The sequence below is a fragment of the Zalophus californianus genome, chromosome 16 (genome assembly GCF_009762305.2).
Source record: "Zalophus californianus isolate mZalCal1 chromosome 16, mZalCal1.pri.v2, whole genome shotgun sequence".
In the NCBI taxonomy this organism is placed as follows: Eukaryota; Metazoa; Chordata; class Mammalia; order Carnivora; family Otariidae; genus Zalophus; species Zalophus californianus.
This window is the reverse complement of record NC_045610.1, coordinates 52290830-52304848: the sequence shown is the minus strand read 5'-3', so window position 1 is coordinate 52304848 and position 14019 is coordinate 52290830. Positions and strand designations below refer to the sequence as shown.

General features: G+C 43.5%; 1 protein-coding gene across 3 annotated transcripts; it reads right to left on the bottom strand.

Annotated features, from left to right (window-relative positions):
- Positions 1-994: 994 nt before the first annotated feature.
- On the bottom strand, positions 995-13002 carry KCNJ2 (potassium inwardly rectifying channel subfamily J member 2). 3 transcript variants are annotated; one of them, XM_027626618.2, is made up of 3 exons: positions 11249-11415; positions 9840-9988; positions 995-6277 (listed from the first exon to the last, which is right to left on the bottom strand). In XM_027626618.2, the coding sequence occupies exon 3, from the start codon at positions 6057-6059 to the stop codon at positions 4776-4778; it is 1284 nt and encodes a 427-aa protein (XP_027482419.1). In that variant the 5' UTR covers positions 6060-6277; positions 9840-9988; positions 11249-11415; the 3' UTR covers positions 995-4775. The 3 variants fall into 3 exon arrangements, with proteins under 3 accessions (XP_027482419.1, XP_027482418.1, XP_027482417.1); XM_027626617.2 differs by lacking the exons at positions 9840-9988; positions 11249-11415 and adding an exon at positions 12107-13002; XM_027626616.2 differs by lacking the exon at positions 9840-9988.
- Positions 13003-14019: the final 1017 nt, after the last annotated feature.

Here is a 14019-nt window from a genome sequence, read left to right as displayed (position 1 = left end):
ATTTCTTAAATGAGGATAATAGCACTGCCTACTCCATAGAGTTGCTGTTAAGATTAAAGTACTTAATACTTACAAAGAATCTAGAACCATGCTTGAAACACAGTAAGTGCCACACGAATATTTGTTAAAGAAAAAATATTAAGGAGCAACCCATATTTCAGAATGCAGATTTTCTCGAGATTTCCAATCATGAAACAACAGTGAAGTTATTCCAAATCTGCTAGAAAAAGTCGCATTTTCTCTGAGACTGCATAGCCCTGGTAACTTTGTGTCCTCAAACAATATATAGTTTAGTGGATTAAACTAACTGTGGAGGCATATAAAACCTGGAACTCGAATTTTATTAGCTTTACACCCAGCCTCAGTTTCCTCTGTGCCAGGGGTTGGTAAATTATAGGCCATGCGCCCAATCTGGCCCATCACCTGTAGTTATAAGTAAAGTTTTATTGAAACACAGCCATATCATTTGTTTTCCTATTATCAGTGTTGCACTCCAAGGGCAGAGTGGAGACAGACCCTCTGTTTTGCAGAGCCAAAAATATTTACCTTCCGGCCCTTTACAGAACACTTTCATCAACTCCTGATTTACAATACAAGAAGAATACTATCCTAATCTGGGAGTGGGGAAGCACGGTTGAGGTAACATATAAGGCAGAACCCTATACATAGTTTAGGCTCCATAAAGGATAACTACCATCATTTAAACAGAGACTTTAAATCTAAAGCTTATAATATGTTTCGTCAGTGTTGTTTGCTTGCTTGTTTGCTACCCTCTCTCTACCTCCCCTGTTCCGTCCAAAAACAAAATATGAGCTTGACTTCCTCTAACTTGGATTAAGTTAATCTGCCACCGCACCACACCTCCCTGTTGAGGCCATTTCTATGGCTCTATTCATCCCAACTATCAGCCTTTCTGTCCTGTGCTTTGGGAACATTGGCTTCGTATCCCAGCGAGGCTAACAGTAACCATACAGGAGGCCCGCAAATTCTTGCACGGATTTGTCTTCAATTTTTTAATTTTTTATTTAGAAATAATAAAATAAGACATAATATATAAAAATATGTACAATCCATGGTTTGTGCAGTACAATAGGAAGACTTTCAGATACAAAAAGACGGCAAACGGGAAAATAATAACTATCACGATTGTCAAAGGTCGGGACTGTTCAACTCGCCAGAGCCCAGAGGTGAAACCCAACGTAACTAGAAAAGAGGTTCTCGTCGGGAGTGGAGAGGGGACTACGCAACACTTAATTTTTCGCCTTAACATCATTAGACACAGAGTGAAAAAGAACTCACCCTGCTTCTCAGAACAAACTTTTTGCCTTTACTGAGTGGCTTATTATAAAACGGGAGCTGACATTTGTCATTTGCATGGATAATATGATTTGGGGGATAGACCTCATCAAACAGACGGTCAAGGTTTGGGATGGGGGTTCATAGGGAAGAAAAGAAGTGAAGAGAAGAAATAATGCATGAATAGATTTTTGTGTTTTTTTTTTTTTTAAAAAAAGGTAAAACAGACTTTCTCCAGCAATTTGGAAATGGCTACAGTGCTGTCTATACTGACATTCTTACAATGTCTGATTCAAGTATACTCTTAGAGGGATAGAAAACTATTCCATTCTCAATAGTCAAAATAGAATTCACTTTGTCTATCTTTTATTTAAAAATAGGATAACCAGCAATCTATGCCTCCTCCCAAAAATATAATGCCCATCCAGATACGAGCAAAAATTCTTTAAAAGGGAGTAATTCCTAAGTAAATTCAACGGGGGTTTTGCTTGCAATAGAGAAGGAACACGTAACTGGGAAGAGACCCCAGATACTCACGGTGAGTCTCCTCTGACTTCATTCTAATGACGTATGTGCACTAATTAAGGAGACCCAGTCAATAAGGACAAATGTTTTGAAGGTAAAATGCAACAAAAAAATGTTGTGCATTACCTGTGTCTTGGCTCTTGACAAAAAAAAAGAAAAGAAAAGAAAAGAAAAATCGCCATTTAAAGCTTGTAATTGTTAAAATACTACTAACTAGGAAAAGCTTTCAAAGGAACAGTCCATGCTGAAATAAATAACAGAACATAGCAATACGAACCTTATAAGGCTGGTAAATATTTGCTAAAACCATGCTAACCGGTAGCATAGAGGTACTAGCTCTCCAAAATTGCTGCACTGAAATTATACTTTCTATGGCATTTTTTTTCCCTTTACAGACTTCTATTTACATTTGGCTTTAAATATGAAAATATCTGATAAACTTTATAAAATGTACACTTTAAAAACATAGCTTCTGCAAAATTTTCTTGGAAAAAAACAAAACAAAACAAAAACAAACCTGTGCACCAGAAATTTTAGATTTTTTTTTTTGTTTTTCAGAAAGAAGTTGAAAGATTTCCCTCCCTCATTCTTGCCCCCAGACCCACCCTCTTTCAACTGTCTCAAGTCCTTTTAAGTGGCAACACTGTGTATTTGGGAGGAGCCCTCTTAGTGGTCGCTCTGTGCTCCACTGCATCTTCATTTAATTTACATATCACTGAATACTCTTTGGTTTGATTATTTTCCTTTGCAAAATATCGAAATAGCAGCAGCTGAAGCCCTCAGTAACCTCTCGCCCTTAATAGCCGAATTGTCCCCTCGTCTGTCAATCCCAATTCGTCCAGCTCTCTAAACAACTTCCCAAACCTGCCTTTAAATTTAGATTTAAAATAGCATCCCTTTGCTTGACATCTCTGTCTTGGTTTCCATGAAAAGAACACCACAGTTTTCAAACCCGGCAGCTTTGAAGGCTGAGAAGAGCAGAAACTGTCATATTATTGCAGGCACGGCATTCAGAGATGGCTGTTCAAGACCCAGAGACCATCACACACATCAATTTGCAAAATACAGGATTCCGGAACAAGCTGTTTTTTTAATGGCATACAGGGATATAATACCATAAGAGAGTTGATTTTGAGACTCCAATGAAAAAGAAAAGTCAGCAACCCCCAGAATTCACACATAAGGAACTTTAAACCAAAAAAGAGTTCCATGATTGAGTTAGAGCAGGGAGAAAGAAAAAAAAAATGTTTCGATCAAGTCAGGCAGCCAGGCAGGAGAGACTTCTGGAAAACAATGTGTCCTTAGTAACCTGCACTAGGGCTCCACAGGCGAGAAGGATCAGCTCAGATCCAGTCTCAAATGTGCATACATAAAGGAAAAATAACCCTTTGGATCGCTATCTCCTACTTGTGGCTGTGTTATATTTTGTATGGCTCTTGTTGGCCCCCAAATACTGCGGCATTTCCATTCCTACCCTCTACCATTAAAATAAAGTCACTTTCCTCTCCCTCACGAATACTTGAGCTGATGTTCTACATCAAAGTGGCCGGTCCACACCTTGCCGGCTCCCCCTTTGGCATCTGCAGCCTTCCAGACACTGTAGGATTCGCTCCAGACAGACTGATGGGAAGAACCAGCCTAGAGGCTAGGCGTGGCATCTTCTCGAAAGCCAAGTCAAGTTGGAAATGTCCTGACAGTTGGGGCAATGCATTCAGCCACAAGAGTTTAAACCTACCTATCATGTTGGGTGGCTCAGTTTTTGAGGATGCCAACTAACTCCAAACCTAGGTCTTATCTTAATGGAATAAATTTTGGAATGTGTGAACAGGGGAAATCCAGACAAATCTAAGAGCACATCACCATCTCTCACCTTATGCGTTGGCCTGGCCAGCCCTACCAAGCAGGAAAGAAAAGATATTTTGATTGTGTATGTGTGAATTTTACTTCACCTTTCTTCTTCCCCTAACAAACACAAGTTGCATGAAAGAGCAAAATCGAAAAAGCACGGACACTTACTAGACTTTGTGTGTATGATGTTCTATTTTCTGAGTAAGGTGAAAAAGGAGAGGGCAGTTCGAGGTCTTGCTGAGGTTCAAAGTTATTGTTTCTTGATTTCAAGGCAGCCGTGGAGCTTTCTATCCTTTTTAGTCTAAGCTCCACTGTGCAAAAATGTGCATTATCTTTGGTATTTATTTTAGGTAGTCTAACTTAAAATTTGAGATAACCCATTAACATCATGGAAGGAAAACAAAACAAAACAAAACAAAACCCATAGGCTACCATTTGGCTAGTGTTACATAATGCCCTTATGTAACCAGAGAAAGAGAGAGAGAGAGAGAGAGAGAGAGAGATAGAGAGAGAAAATCAATTCTAGCAAATTACTGGCCTCAAAAAAATCAGGCTCTCGTTTTGGCAGCTTAATAGCCAAATACTTGCCACTTTGAAGCACATATCATGAGCTTTCAACAAAGTTCAACACTGACTTTTAAATTACACGAAAGAAAAACTACACGGCAACAAAAATACAATTTGTGTTCATGTAGTTAGCAGCTTTTCAAAAATTAAGGCAGAGTCTTGCCTTTGTTATGCCATTAAAAACATTCTTGTTCCCTAAAGAGAAGCATTCTGGATTAGTCAAATACCCAACCAAGGCTTGCCTGCAAGTTCAAGTTTTGTAAAAAACACAAAACAAAACATAAAAACCCCATAACTTATTCTACAACATGTATGTGCCATTGGGTCATGGGGGAGGGGGGCGGGGGGAGGCATGGTGAGTGCTTTACGTTCATCTCCGAGCTTACAGTCTTTCTTTGAAACCATTGTGCTAGTCTCAGTCCTTTGTGGCCACTTGCCTTGACCCACCTCTTCACCGGTACCGTCGTCTGAATAACTGTTTGGGGCCTTTGACCAACAGACTGTTATTTTAAAGTAAAATATTCCAGAGAAAGAAGCAGTCATATCTCCGACTCTCGCCGTAAGGGCCTGGGCTCTAGAGGGACACTTGCCTGATTGTGAAGGTCTATGTCAGGGGGTGTGTCCGTACTGGTGCTTTCTGGAACCCCATTGTCACTGTCATCTTCCTCTTTGCTCGTGAGGGCGACTTCATTTTCGTAGCAAAATGAATTAGCATTTGAGAGGATATATTTCTTTTCTGCTAAGTCTCTGGCACTACAGAGGGGAGTGTTGGGCACTTCATAAGTCTTGTGGAACCTGGAATAGTCCACTTTGTAATAGTGCTTCTCCTCGAAGAGTACAGGCTCATAGCGGTGGCCCCAGAGGATTTCATTTGCCAGATAGGAGCTACGGCACTGTGTTGTCATGGCCGTAGCTTCCACCATGCCCTCCAGAATCACCACAATTTCAAAGTCTGCGTTGTCAATGTCCTGTTTACTCAAATCATATAAAGGACTGTCTTCATCTATTTCATGGACTATCGTGATCGGGGACACCAGAAATATGCGGTCAATTCCACTGTCAAACCCGACATTGATATCTATTTGATCCAGGGGGATGTACTCCCCTTCGGAAGTAATTCTGGATTTGAGCAGCTGGGCTCTTACGTGAGCTTCCACCAAGTGGCTTTTCCGAAGATTGCCCACCCGCCACATCAAACACAGCTTGCCGTCTCTCATGGCAATCACAGCGTTGTGACTGAAGACCAGGGTCTCGTTTCTCTTCTTTGGCTTTGCCATCTTTGCCATAACGGCGCCGATGATAAAGGCGTCGATGATGCAGCCCACGATTGACTGGAACACCACCATGAAGACCGCAATCGGGCACTCATCTGTGACACACCTGAAGCCGTAGCCTATGGTCGTCTGGGTCTCAATGGAGAAAAGGAAGGCAGCCGTGAAGCTGTTGACCTCAGACACGCAGGCTTTGCTCTCTCTTGACGCATCCAGATCCCCATGGAGCAGAGCTATCAACCAAAATACACAGCCAAAGAACAGCCATGAGAGAACAAAAGCCAGGCAGAAGATAACCAGCATCCACCGCCAGCGAATGTCCACGCACGTGGTAAAAATGTCTGCAAGGTACCGTTGTCCCTTCTCCCCCACATTGATGAACTGAACGTTGCAGTGGCCGTCTTTCTTCACAAAGCGGTTCCTGCACTGCTGTCGAGTGTGGACTTTACTCTTCCCGTTCCCAAAGCCATTTGCAACCGCCATGGTGGCCAACTTCATCCCGTCTTCTTCTGAAGAGACAATGCTATAGCGGTTGGTTCGCACACTGCCCATCGCTTCTGCCGTGGACTCCAGTGCTTCTGCTTTGGAAAACAGTCTGAGTTTTTGCAAAACCCTTTGGAGAAACAGTTTTGAATGTTCAGTGAGGACACATACAAAAAAGAATAAGGAGAGAGTGGGGGTTTCCAGGAGCCTCTCGAGGTTCTACCAAGGTCTGTCTACGGACATGCAGAGCTACCTCAGTAACTCAGCTGACATCCAGAGTACATGTCCTGAAAACAACAACAACAACAAAAAGACATTATTCATTAGAAAAGAAGTCATTATTAATCGATTCTACTCTCTAAGGTATAACATTTCCTAGCAAGGCACAGCCAGATACAGATAAATATACTCTGCAGTAAATTATAAGGTATTTAATTTCCTTGTACCCTAAAAATATTTTTACTGTACTTAAAAGCATAAAGTCATTAAGCATAGGAGAGTTCATTGTTTGGGACAGTCTTTCAATCAAAATTTCAGGTTCTTTCCCCCCTATTTTTTTCAGCAATCTAGGAGATTCTGTTTTTACAGATAAACCTCTCTCATTCTCTCTCTGGCCTTCTCTACTTGCTAGGGTCCCAAGTTATTAAGCAGAAGAAAGACTTGCTAAGTCCAAGGTTTGTCACGAGGCTTTGAGAACTCAGACATGTCTAGAGAACAGTTTGCATCAAGGCAGAATATTAATATAAATTGAGTCGCAGGTGCACTATGGGAGGATACCAGAGCCCTCGATGACACGGTGAAAATCAGAAGGCACAGACTATTTTGTTTAAATGATAAAAAACAAAAACAAAAACAAAAAAACAACTGAGCAGACAGCCCTTATAATGACCTGAAATCGGTCCCAATTTCTGGAAACTGTTTGGGTTTGCTTCATCACTTCATACACCGCAAGCAGCCCCTTTGCAGAAATGCCCGATAACATCTCTGTTAGTGCAAGTGATTCTGACTTGAAGGCGTAGGTTTGCTCTGGGGGATAAAGAGCGAGTCTGTTGCCTAGCAATGAGTCCTGAAATTCTCCAGAGATGGGACCGCCATGTGTAATGACAGGCTAGGAAGTAAGCACCTTTGTGCCAAAGGACCGGGTCTTTAGCGGATTGCGATAAGGCAGGAACTCATTTCATGTGGGTCCAGTTCTGTGTTTTCCCAAACAGAGACAACTTTGTAGGAGTAGGTCATAATTGTCAGCCAGCTTACTTTCACTTCGAGCCCTACTGTTTGCTCTATGTTCCCATGGAGAAGGCACTCACCTTTACCTCATGTGAACAAACAGTAGTTTTCAGTTTTCTCCTCTAGCCTCATCCTAACCTCGATAAAAACTATCTATTTACTTTAACTTCCCATCTTCACTCCAAAGAAACTATTTTTTCCTTGACTCACAGAAGTCTAAGATAAAGTCCAAAGTGTTTCCCTGTATCAAATAGGAATTAACAAAATGAATAGAGCATAGAACAAAAAACCAGAAGTGATTCTCCACTCGTCCAACAACCCAATCGATCTCGTGTAGTAAAGGGGGACGATGGAAAACAGATGGAAAGGAACAGAAATTCGCTGCAGCCCTGATAATGAGGACTCCACTTTTTCTTTCTCCCCCCCAAACCACACGAGATTAAGTAGTTAACAGAACCAATTTCAGCCGAGCCACCTGCAAACAAATCAAGCAAGTCATTTATCTTGTTTCTGCGCACCCCCTTAAAGAGAGGCAAGGTGCATTGTCTTTGAAAATGCCTTGTTACAGTCTTTTCACTTCTCCCTCCTTATCCAAGTTATTATGCAAGAATGTGCCCCAACACATTTTTCCTGAGATTAGTCATCTGTGAAAATTGCAATGTGTGTTACATTTTGGCAGCTTTTGACACGTAAATGATGCCCGATTTGAAAGTGCCTTTGAATTACTTTATAAAAAGAAGTTACTGTGCCTTCCCAGTCTTCCACCTGCTTCAATGTTTTGTCTGCTTCCCCGTGAAGTTTGTACTTGGACAAAAGAAATAAGATTCCTATTCCTCAGGGTTCTAGATCCGGGACATGGAAAGAATTTTTTTTACCAGTGATTTCAGATTATTGGGCTCATATGAAATTGCCAAGGATTTCTATGCAAAACCAGAGAGAGATAAGAATAGAACATCAGATGGAGGTGTACTCTCCAAAACAGGGGAAGGGGGTGCCTCATTTAAATAGTGCTTGTATCCTTGAGGTCTGAATGACTTCAGAATCTTAAAAGTTGACACCAAGAAACTCCCTTTCCATAATTTAAAACAATCCTTCCATCTGAGTTACCATTAGGGACCATGAGTAGACAGTTTCAAATTTCTTCTGACATATTTCTGCACTCTTTGCAGATTAAAGCATAACAACCATATGAAATCTAAAGACTGAATTATGACCTTCCAAATATCTTGACCCCAGGACATTAGTCTGAATTCCACAAAACACACTATACCAGCTTCCTAACCAAGAGCTCTCGGCCTTTAGAACTTTGAAAATAGCCTGTATTGAATGACTATTATTGTCTTATTTCCACTGTTAATGATAGAATTTGTTCCACATGCGGAGCATCATTTAGAAATTTTACCATTCTGCCTGGAAAGGGGGAAAAAAAGATTCTTTTGGCAAAATGGAAGCTTTTGTCACTTCCAATAGATATGCTCCTAAACGGATTTATGGGTGTCTATGTGTGCACACACGTTATGTGTATTCAGAGTTTTGGGGCGCTGACTACATAGCAAAAATCTGGAACCTGCCACAGTCTGCTAGGGTAATTGTCTTAACATCTCATTATGAAGAATGCCCTCCTCACTGACCTGCCCACAGGCGAGCAGAAAACTTCCTTGCCTGCTTTTCTCTCACTAAAAATCACCGATTCATGAGCATCTGGAAAAAAACTTTCATTAGAAATAGGGCTTTTGTGCAGCTTTATTTTAGGCATATATTCAAAATAATTCTCTGAGAAACATTCGATTAAGAGGAGATGAGAACACTAAGTGATCTGACTCCTTGCTGGGTGCAATTCAGGAGAAACCATATTCGATTTGATGAACAATGTGTAAACTCCCCTCTCAGCCAAAATATTTAAGGGCCTGATATAAATTTAATAGATACAAATAATCATTTTACCCAGGCTATAACCAATGAGGTAGAAAGTATTTCTGGGAAATTGAGAGGCTACATGTGGTGCTGTTCATGTTAAGACTATTTATAGGCTGAGCCAAAATTAAGCATAAGCAATGGAAAAAAATAGTTCAGCCATTTCAACCTTAGGTAGATGTTAAAGAGAGAGAGAGAGAGAGAGCGCGCACGCTATAGATAAATTCAAAGTCAAGGAGATAACACTATATAAATGAGTGAATCTAAATCATTGTTCCCATATAGGAAATATTTCCAATTTGGGTGATAAAAAACTAGAAAAACATAATTGTGAGAAATAAATGAGAATAAATGTGTCTCATAATATGGTCATGGTGTGCTGTGGATAATGAAGTTTCTGACTATGGATAGCAAATAAGGATAGTGAAAGAAAGCGCGTTGGGCTGAGAGAGAGGTCTGCTAATGAGTGTTTAGAGTAGTTATTCCCCAGCTGACGCCATATAGACCAGCCTGAGTGTGCTCTGGGCACATGTTGCTATGTGAGCACAACTGCTAGCAAAGCAACCTCTTAGAAGCTCAGTAAACAGAAGGGAGGGGGAGGGGAAAAAGGGGCAGGGCAGAGGGATAGGCATTTATCTATCTAACATCTATACTCAACAGTGCACGTAGCATCACTCAGCATTTGCAAATGCTGAGAAATATACGTACCTTGTGATTAAAAAACCCTGTAACAGTCTATCTGTTCAGGTAAAGACGTGGCCCATCTTTCATGCTACCGAGAAGTCATACAAGGACTCTACAGTTACCCAGAGATTCTACACCTGGGGCAACTGAAGAGAGTAGAAATACTGTGTGTCCTTTAAAAAAAAAAAAAAAAAGGCCAAATTCACAAAAGTTTAGAATAAATATTCCTACGGATACCAATAATGTTAAAGAAAGTGCCATCAAAACAGGAGGGAGAGGGGTTAAAATCAAAGTTAAATGACCTTGACCCCAACTTTGACCCCTCTCACCATCCCTGTAGTAACATCTCTTACTCCCTGAGCCTTGAGATTTTTACAGCTATTGGCAACAGGTAATATATAGCAGACGTAGGGCAGTGGTTAGTGAGAGGATATCTAACAACGTATTGATTATTAGCGTGAAAAGAAAGCAAGTGGTAAAAGGCAATATGCATTCTTTGCATACCCAAAACACGTTTTCAATGCCTTGTTTCCTAACAGGTAATTCTGAGTTTATGAAAATCCCCAGGATTCACAGCCGTATCCTAGTTACCATTCCATTGGTAAGGCTCATCCAGACACAGACATTAAACTGCCCATTTCCTATCTCGATTTTTTTTTCAATTGTCATGATGAGTCTATGTTATGATGCAATCTTCTTGCAGAATCCAGTCTTTTCGACCACTGTGCTCTTTCCTGAAACCACGCTGTCTTCAACTTAGGTATTAATGCTATTATTACTAAGAATAATGCGTTGCTTAAGAGGGAGTGACATATGATGTGAAAGTTTTGCGGTCTTCGGGCTCAAATCCAACTTGGGCTCGCGCTCTCTTTCCCCAGCAAAGCAACTTTGAGACGCTCGCTCTGTTTGGAACTCGACGCTACACTTTAAGCAATGACAAAGGAAAAAAAAAAAAAAAAAAAAAAGACGCCAAGGATCAAGACTAGTGCTGAGTCCCAAGTCTGCCAAGATTTGAGACCAGTGCTCTAGGAGCACTCCCCACCCCCACTCTCGCCTTTTTTTTTTTTTTTTCCTTAGAGCGAGAATCGAACACAGGCTCCCTCGCCCCTGTCTCCAAACTCAGTATCTCGCTACAGCTGGTGCACTGGAAGTTATGAGCACAAACAGATGCTGCAGAGAAATCTGTTTCTATTGCTCAACTGTTCCAAGCATGTCTCAGTATTTTTAGCTCTGGGGATGTTCTGGTGCGCACACAAACTCTATAGGCATGATCTGGGACTCCACAGCGTGGGTAAGCGCTACAGCAGCGTGACAGCTGGGCACCTCTGGAGCAGCGGGGCAGGGTAGGGTTGGGGACGGCGGCCCGAGTCCACTCCCCAGGACACACAGGCAGCGGGAGACAAGGAGGGAAGAAAACACACAGCAGCCCTTACCTGTTGCTGGCGCAGGAGCATGGGGACATGAAGTGGAAGTGGGGGGTACAGAGGCATGTAAGATCCAGTAGTTTGTAAAAAGCGAGTGAGCCAAAGCAAACCAGAATCCCCAAGACCCAGCTTGCCGGCGCCGGGGAAGGCTGCGCGCTGGCCAGGGCTCCAGTGCGCTCTGCAATATCCTGGGCTCTTTTGAGATACCGGCCCGCCTGGCTCCGCCCCCCGGCCTCGGCCGGCCAATCGCAGCGCGCCTGGCCGCACGGCCGGCCCCGGGAATCTCGGCGGGGAGGGGACGATGCTACACCCGCTGCCCGCGACGCTGCCAGGGAGGAGAACCTGCCGCCGCTTCCGCCCCCTCCGCCCAGCGAGCCGGGTCTGGGAGTCCGGCCCCGGCCGGGGAGGAGGAGGTTGAGCCCCAGCTGGGACAGCAGCAGGTGGGAAGCTCCGCGGCGGGGCTTTTGCGGCTGCCTAATTGCAGCCTGGCCTTGGGCAAAGCTTCCTCGCCCTCGCCGAGCCCCACACTTCCCTTTTCCTCTCCTCGGTGGCCGCTGTGCTGTGCGGGCTCCTAGAGGGGCCCGCGAGGTGCCAGGGCTGGGCGACACGTTTGCAGGCGGGGAGGATTGCCTTTCAGCCCAGGCGCGTCTCCCTCTTCCCTCGCTCCCCCCCGCCACCCAGAGCTCCCCACGCCCCCCTCTCCCCGAATTCGCCGCAGAGGCTGCGGTGCGCGGAGGAGCCGCGAATCCACTGGGGAAAGGGACCGGGACCGGCGCGCAGAACCCGGCTGGATTTAGATGCGCACAACTGTTGCAACTGCAGAGCAGCTGGGCTCTTTCTGCTCCGGGCTGTTCGTGAATTACTTACAAAGCGCCTGGACTTCTCTGAAGGGTGAACGACTCGTTCCCTCTCGCTTTGTCCGCCCTCAATCTCTGTCTCCACCACCGCCCGGCACGCTCTACTGATCTAAAATCAGAGCAATTAGAGTAATGAATTCTCTGGAACAGCAACTCCTACAGACACTCAGCTCTGCCCTCGCATCAGCGCCTCCCAGCCCTCATTCCCAGCAACCAGGCAAGAGCATGTAGACCCTTTAAAAACCTGTCAACTTCAGTGTTAACCGCGTCTGGATCCTGGAACTTTGCAGATTAATCCATGTGTCCGTGTGTCGGGGTGTGTGTGTGTGTGCGTGTGTGTGTGTCAGTTGGGTAAGTGCATATATACCTCTGAGTGCTGTGGTGTCATAACGAAGCTTTGCTCTTAAAGGACACAATATATTTAGGAGTCTTCCTTACAGACTTTGAAATTCCTCTGTGTGTGTGTAATGTTTATTTCCTCAAGCGAGCAAATGCGTCTTTCGTGCAGTTTATTTAAACCTCTCAACGGCCCCCCTAGAGTCGCCGAACTGCTTCGCCAATGTAGCTCGTATTCGGGGCTGCACAGACACGGTGGATTTTTGTGTGTAGGGGACGTGAAACTGACAATTCAAGGAAAGGGTCCGCGCGGGTACCCACTTCCTAGCTTTCATGCCCCCACATGGCCCCTAGGAGGTGCTGGTGAGATATGCTAGGTTTTGCAGATGCGTACTTAACCCCGCTTTAGCAAGTGTGCCGCTTTTCCTAGCGCTGAGCGAGATAGTGAAATTAAAAGTGTGCAATAAGTTGTGCATGCGGTGTATCTGCTTTGATAGCCGAACGTATTGCTGTTCCATTCCACTCGCTGAGATTACACAGCCCTGCAAACCCTGTAACCGTCTTGCCTTTTAAAACCCTGTATGCGGGGGAATAATGCCTCACACCACTGGGCGGGGGCGGGGGTGGGGGCGGGGGCGGTCTGTCTACTTTAATATTTATTAAGTAATGTATTACGTTTAAACAGCTTGAATTAACTCTGGAAAATAGATGGATGTATAGAAACCCAGACTGTAGCCCAAAGCTAAAAACTTGGAGACAGAGGAGCTAATTCTATGTAGTCAAAGGAAGGAGAAGGAGTAACATCTCGCTCCACCACAACAGGCTTCTTCTGAAATGTGTTTCTGCATGGATTTCTTCTAAGAAACAGGTGGGAGAGGTCCAATTAATCCCTTAAAACATATTAAGCCTAAATGGAAAGAGGAAATTAATCATTATGTGTGTTCTCTTCTTTATCATGATTCAATCTGTGCATCTGTAGATGGCTAAGAATTTCCCAACCCGGGTGAGTTCAGAGAGGCAGCATTTTTATTTCCAGGTAATGAGCTCTTTTTGAAAATCAGTCACCCAGAGAGGGATGCCATTTGTCTGGAACATGGATTGAAATTGTTTTACTTTAATATTCTACTCTAAATAAACTGAGTACACCATAGGCCAAGACAGTTTCATATAATAGAAGAATCTTTTTTTTTTTAAGATTTTATTTACTTATTTGACAGAGAGAGAGAGACAGCGAGAGAGGGAACACAAGCAGGGGGAGTGGGAGAGGGAGAAGCAGGCTTCCCTCGGGGAGCCCAATGCGGGGCTCGATCCCAGGACCCCGGGATCATGACCTGAGCGGAAGGCAGATGCTTAACCGACTGAGCCACCCAGGCGCCCCTAATAGAAGAACCTTTAAAGAAATGAACACAAAGTTATAAGATTATGGTTGGTTGTGTAAATTTAGTTATGGGAGGGGGCAAATGAATACACATATCCTAATCTTTCTTATCAACATCACTCTTACCCACCATGGGCTGATAGGCAGCAATGCTTATTTCTTGAAGTAGAAAGTTAGAGAAAAATTGATTATTGCAATAAGCAGCTTCG

Excerpts from the sequence above, each read along its gene's own strand:
- KCNJ2 (XM_027626617.2), bottom strand. The coding sequence starts at position 6,059 with ATGGGCAGTGTGCGAACCAACCGCTATAGCATTGTCTCTTCAGAAGAA.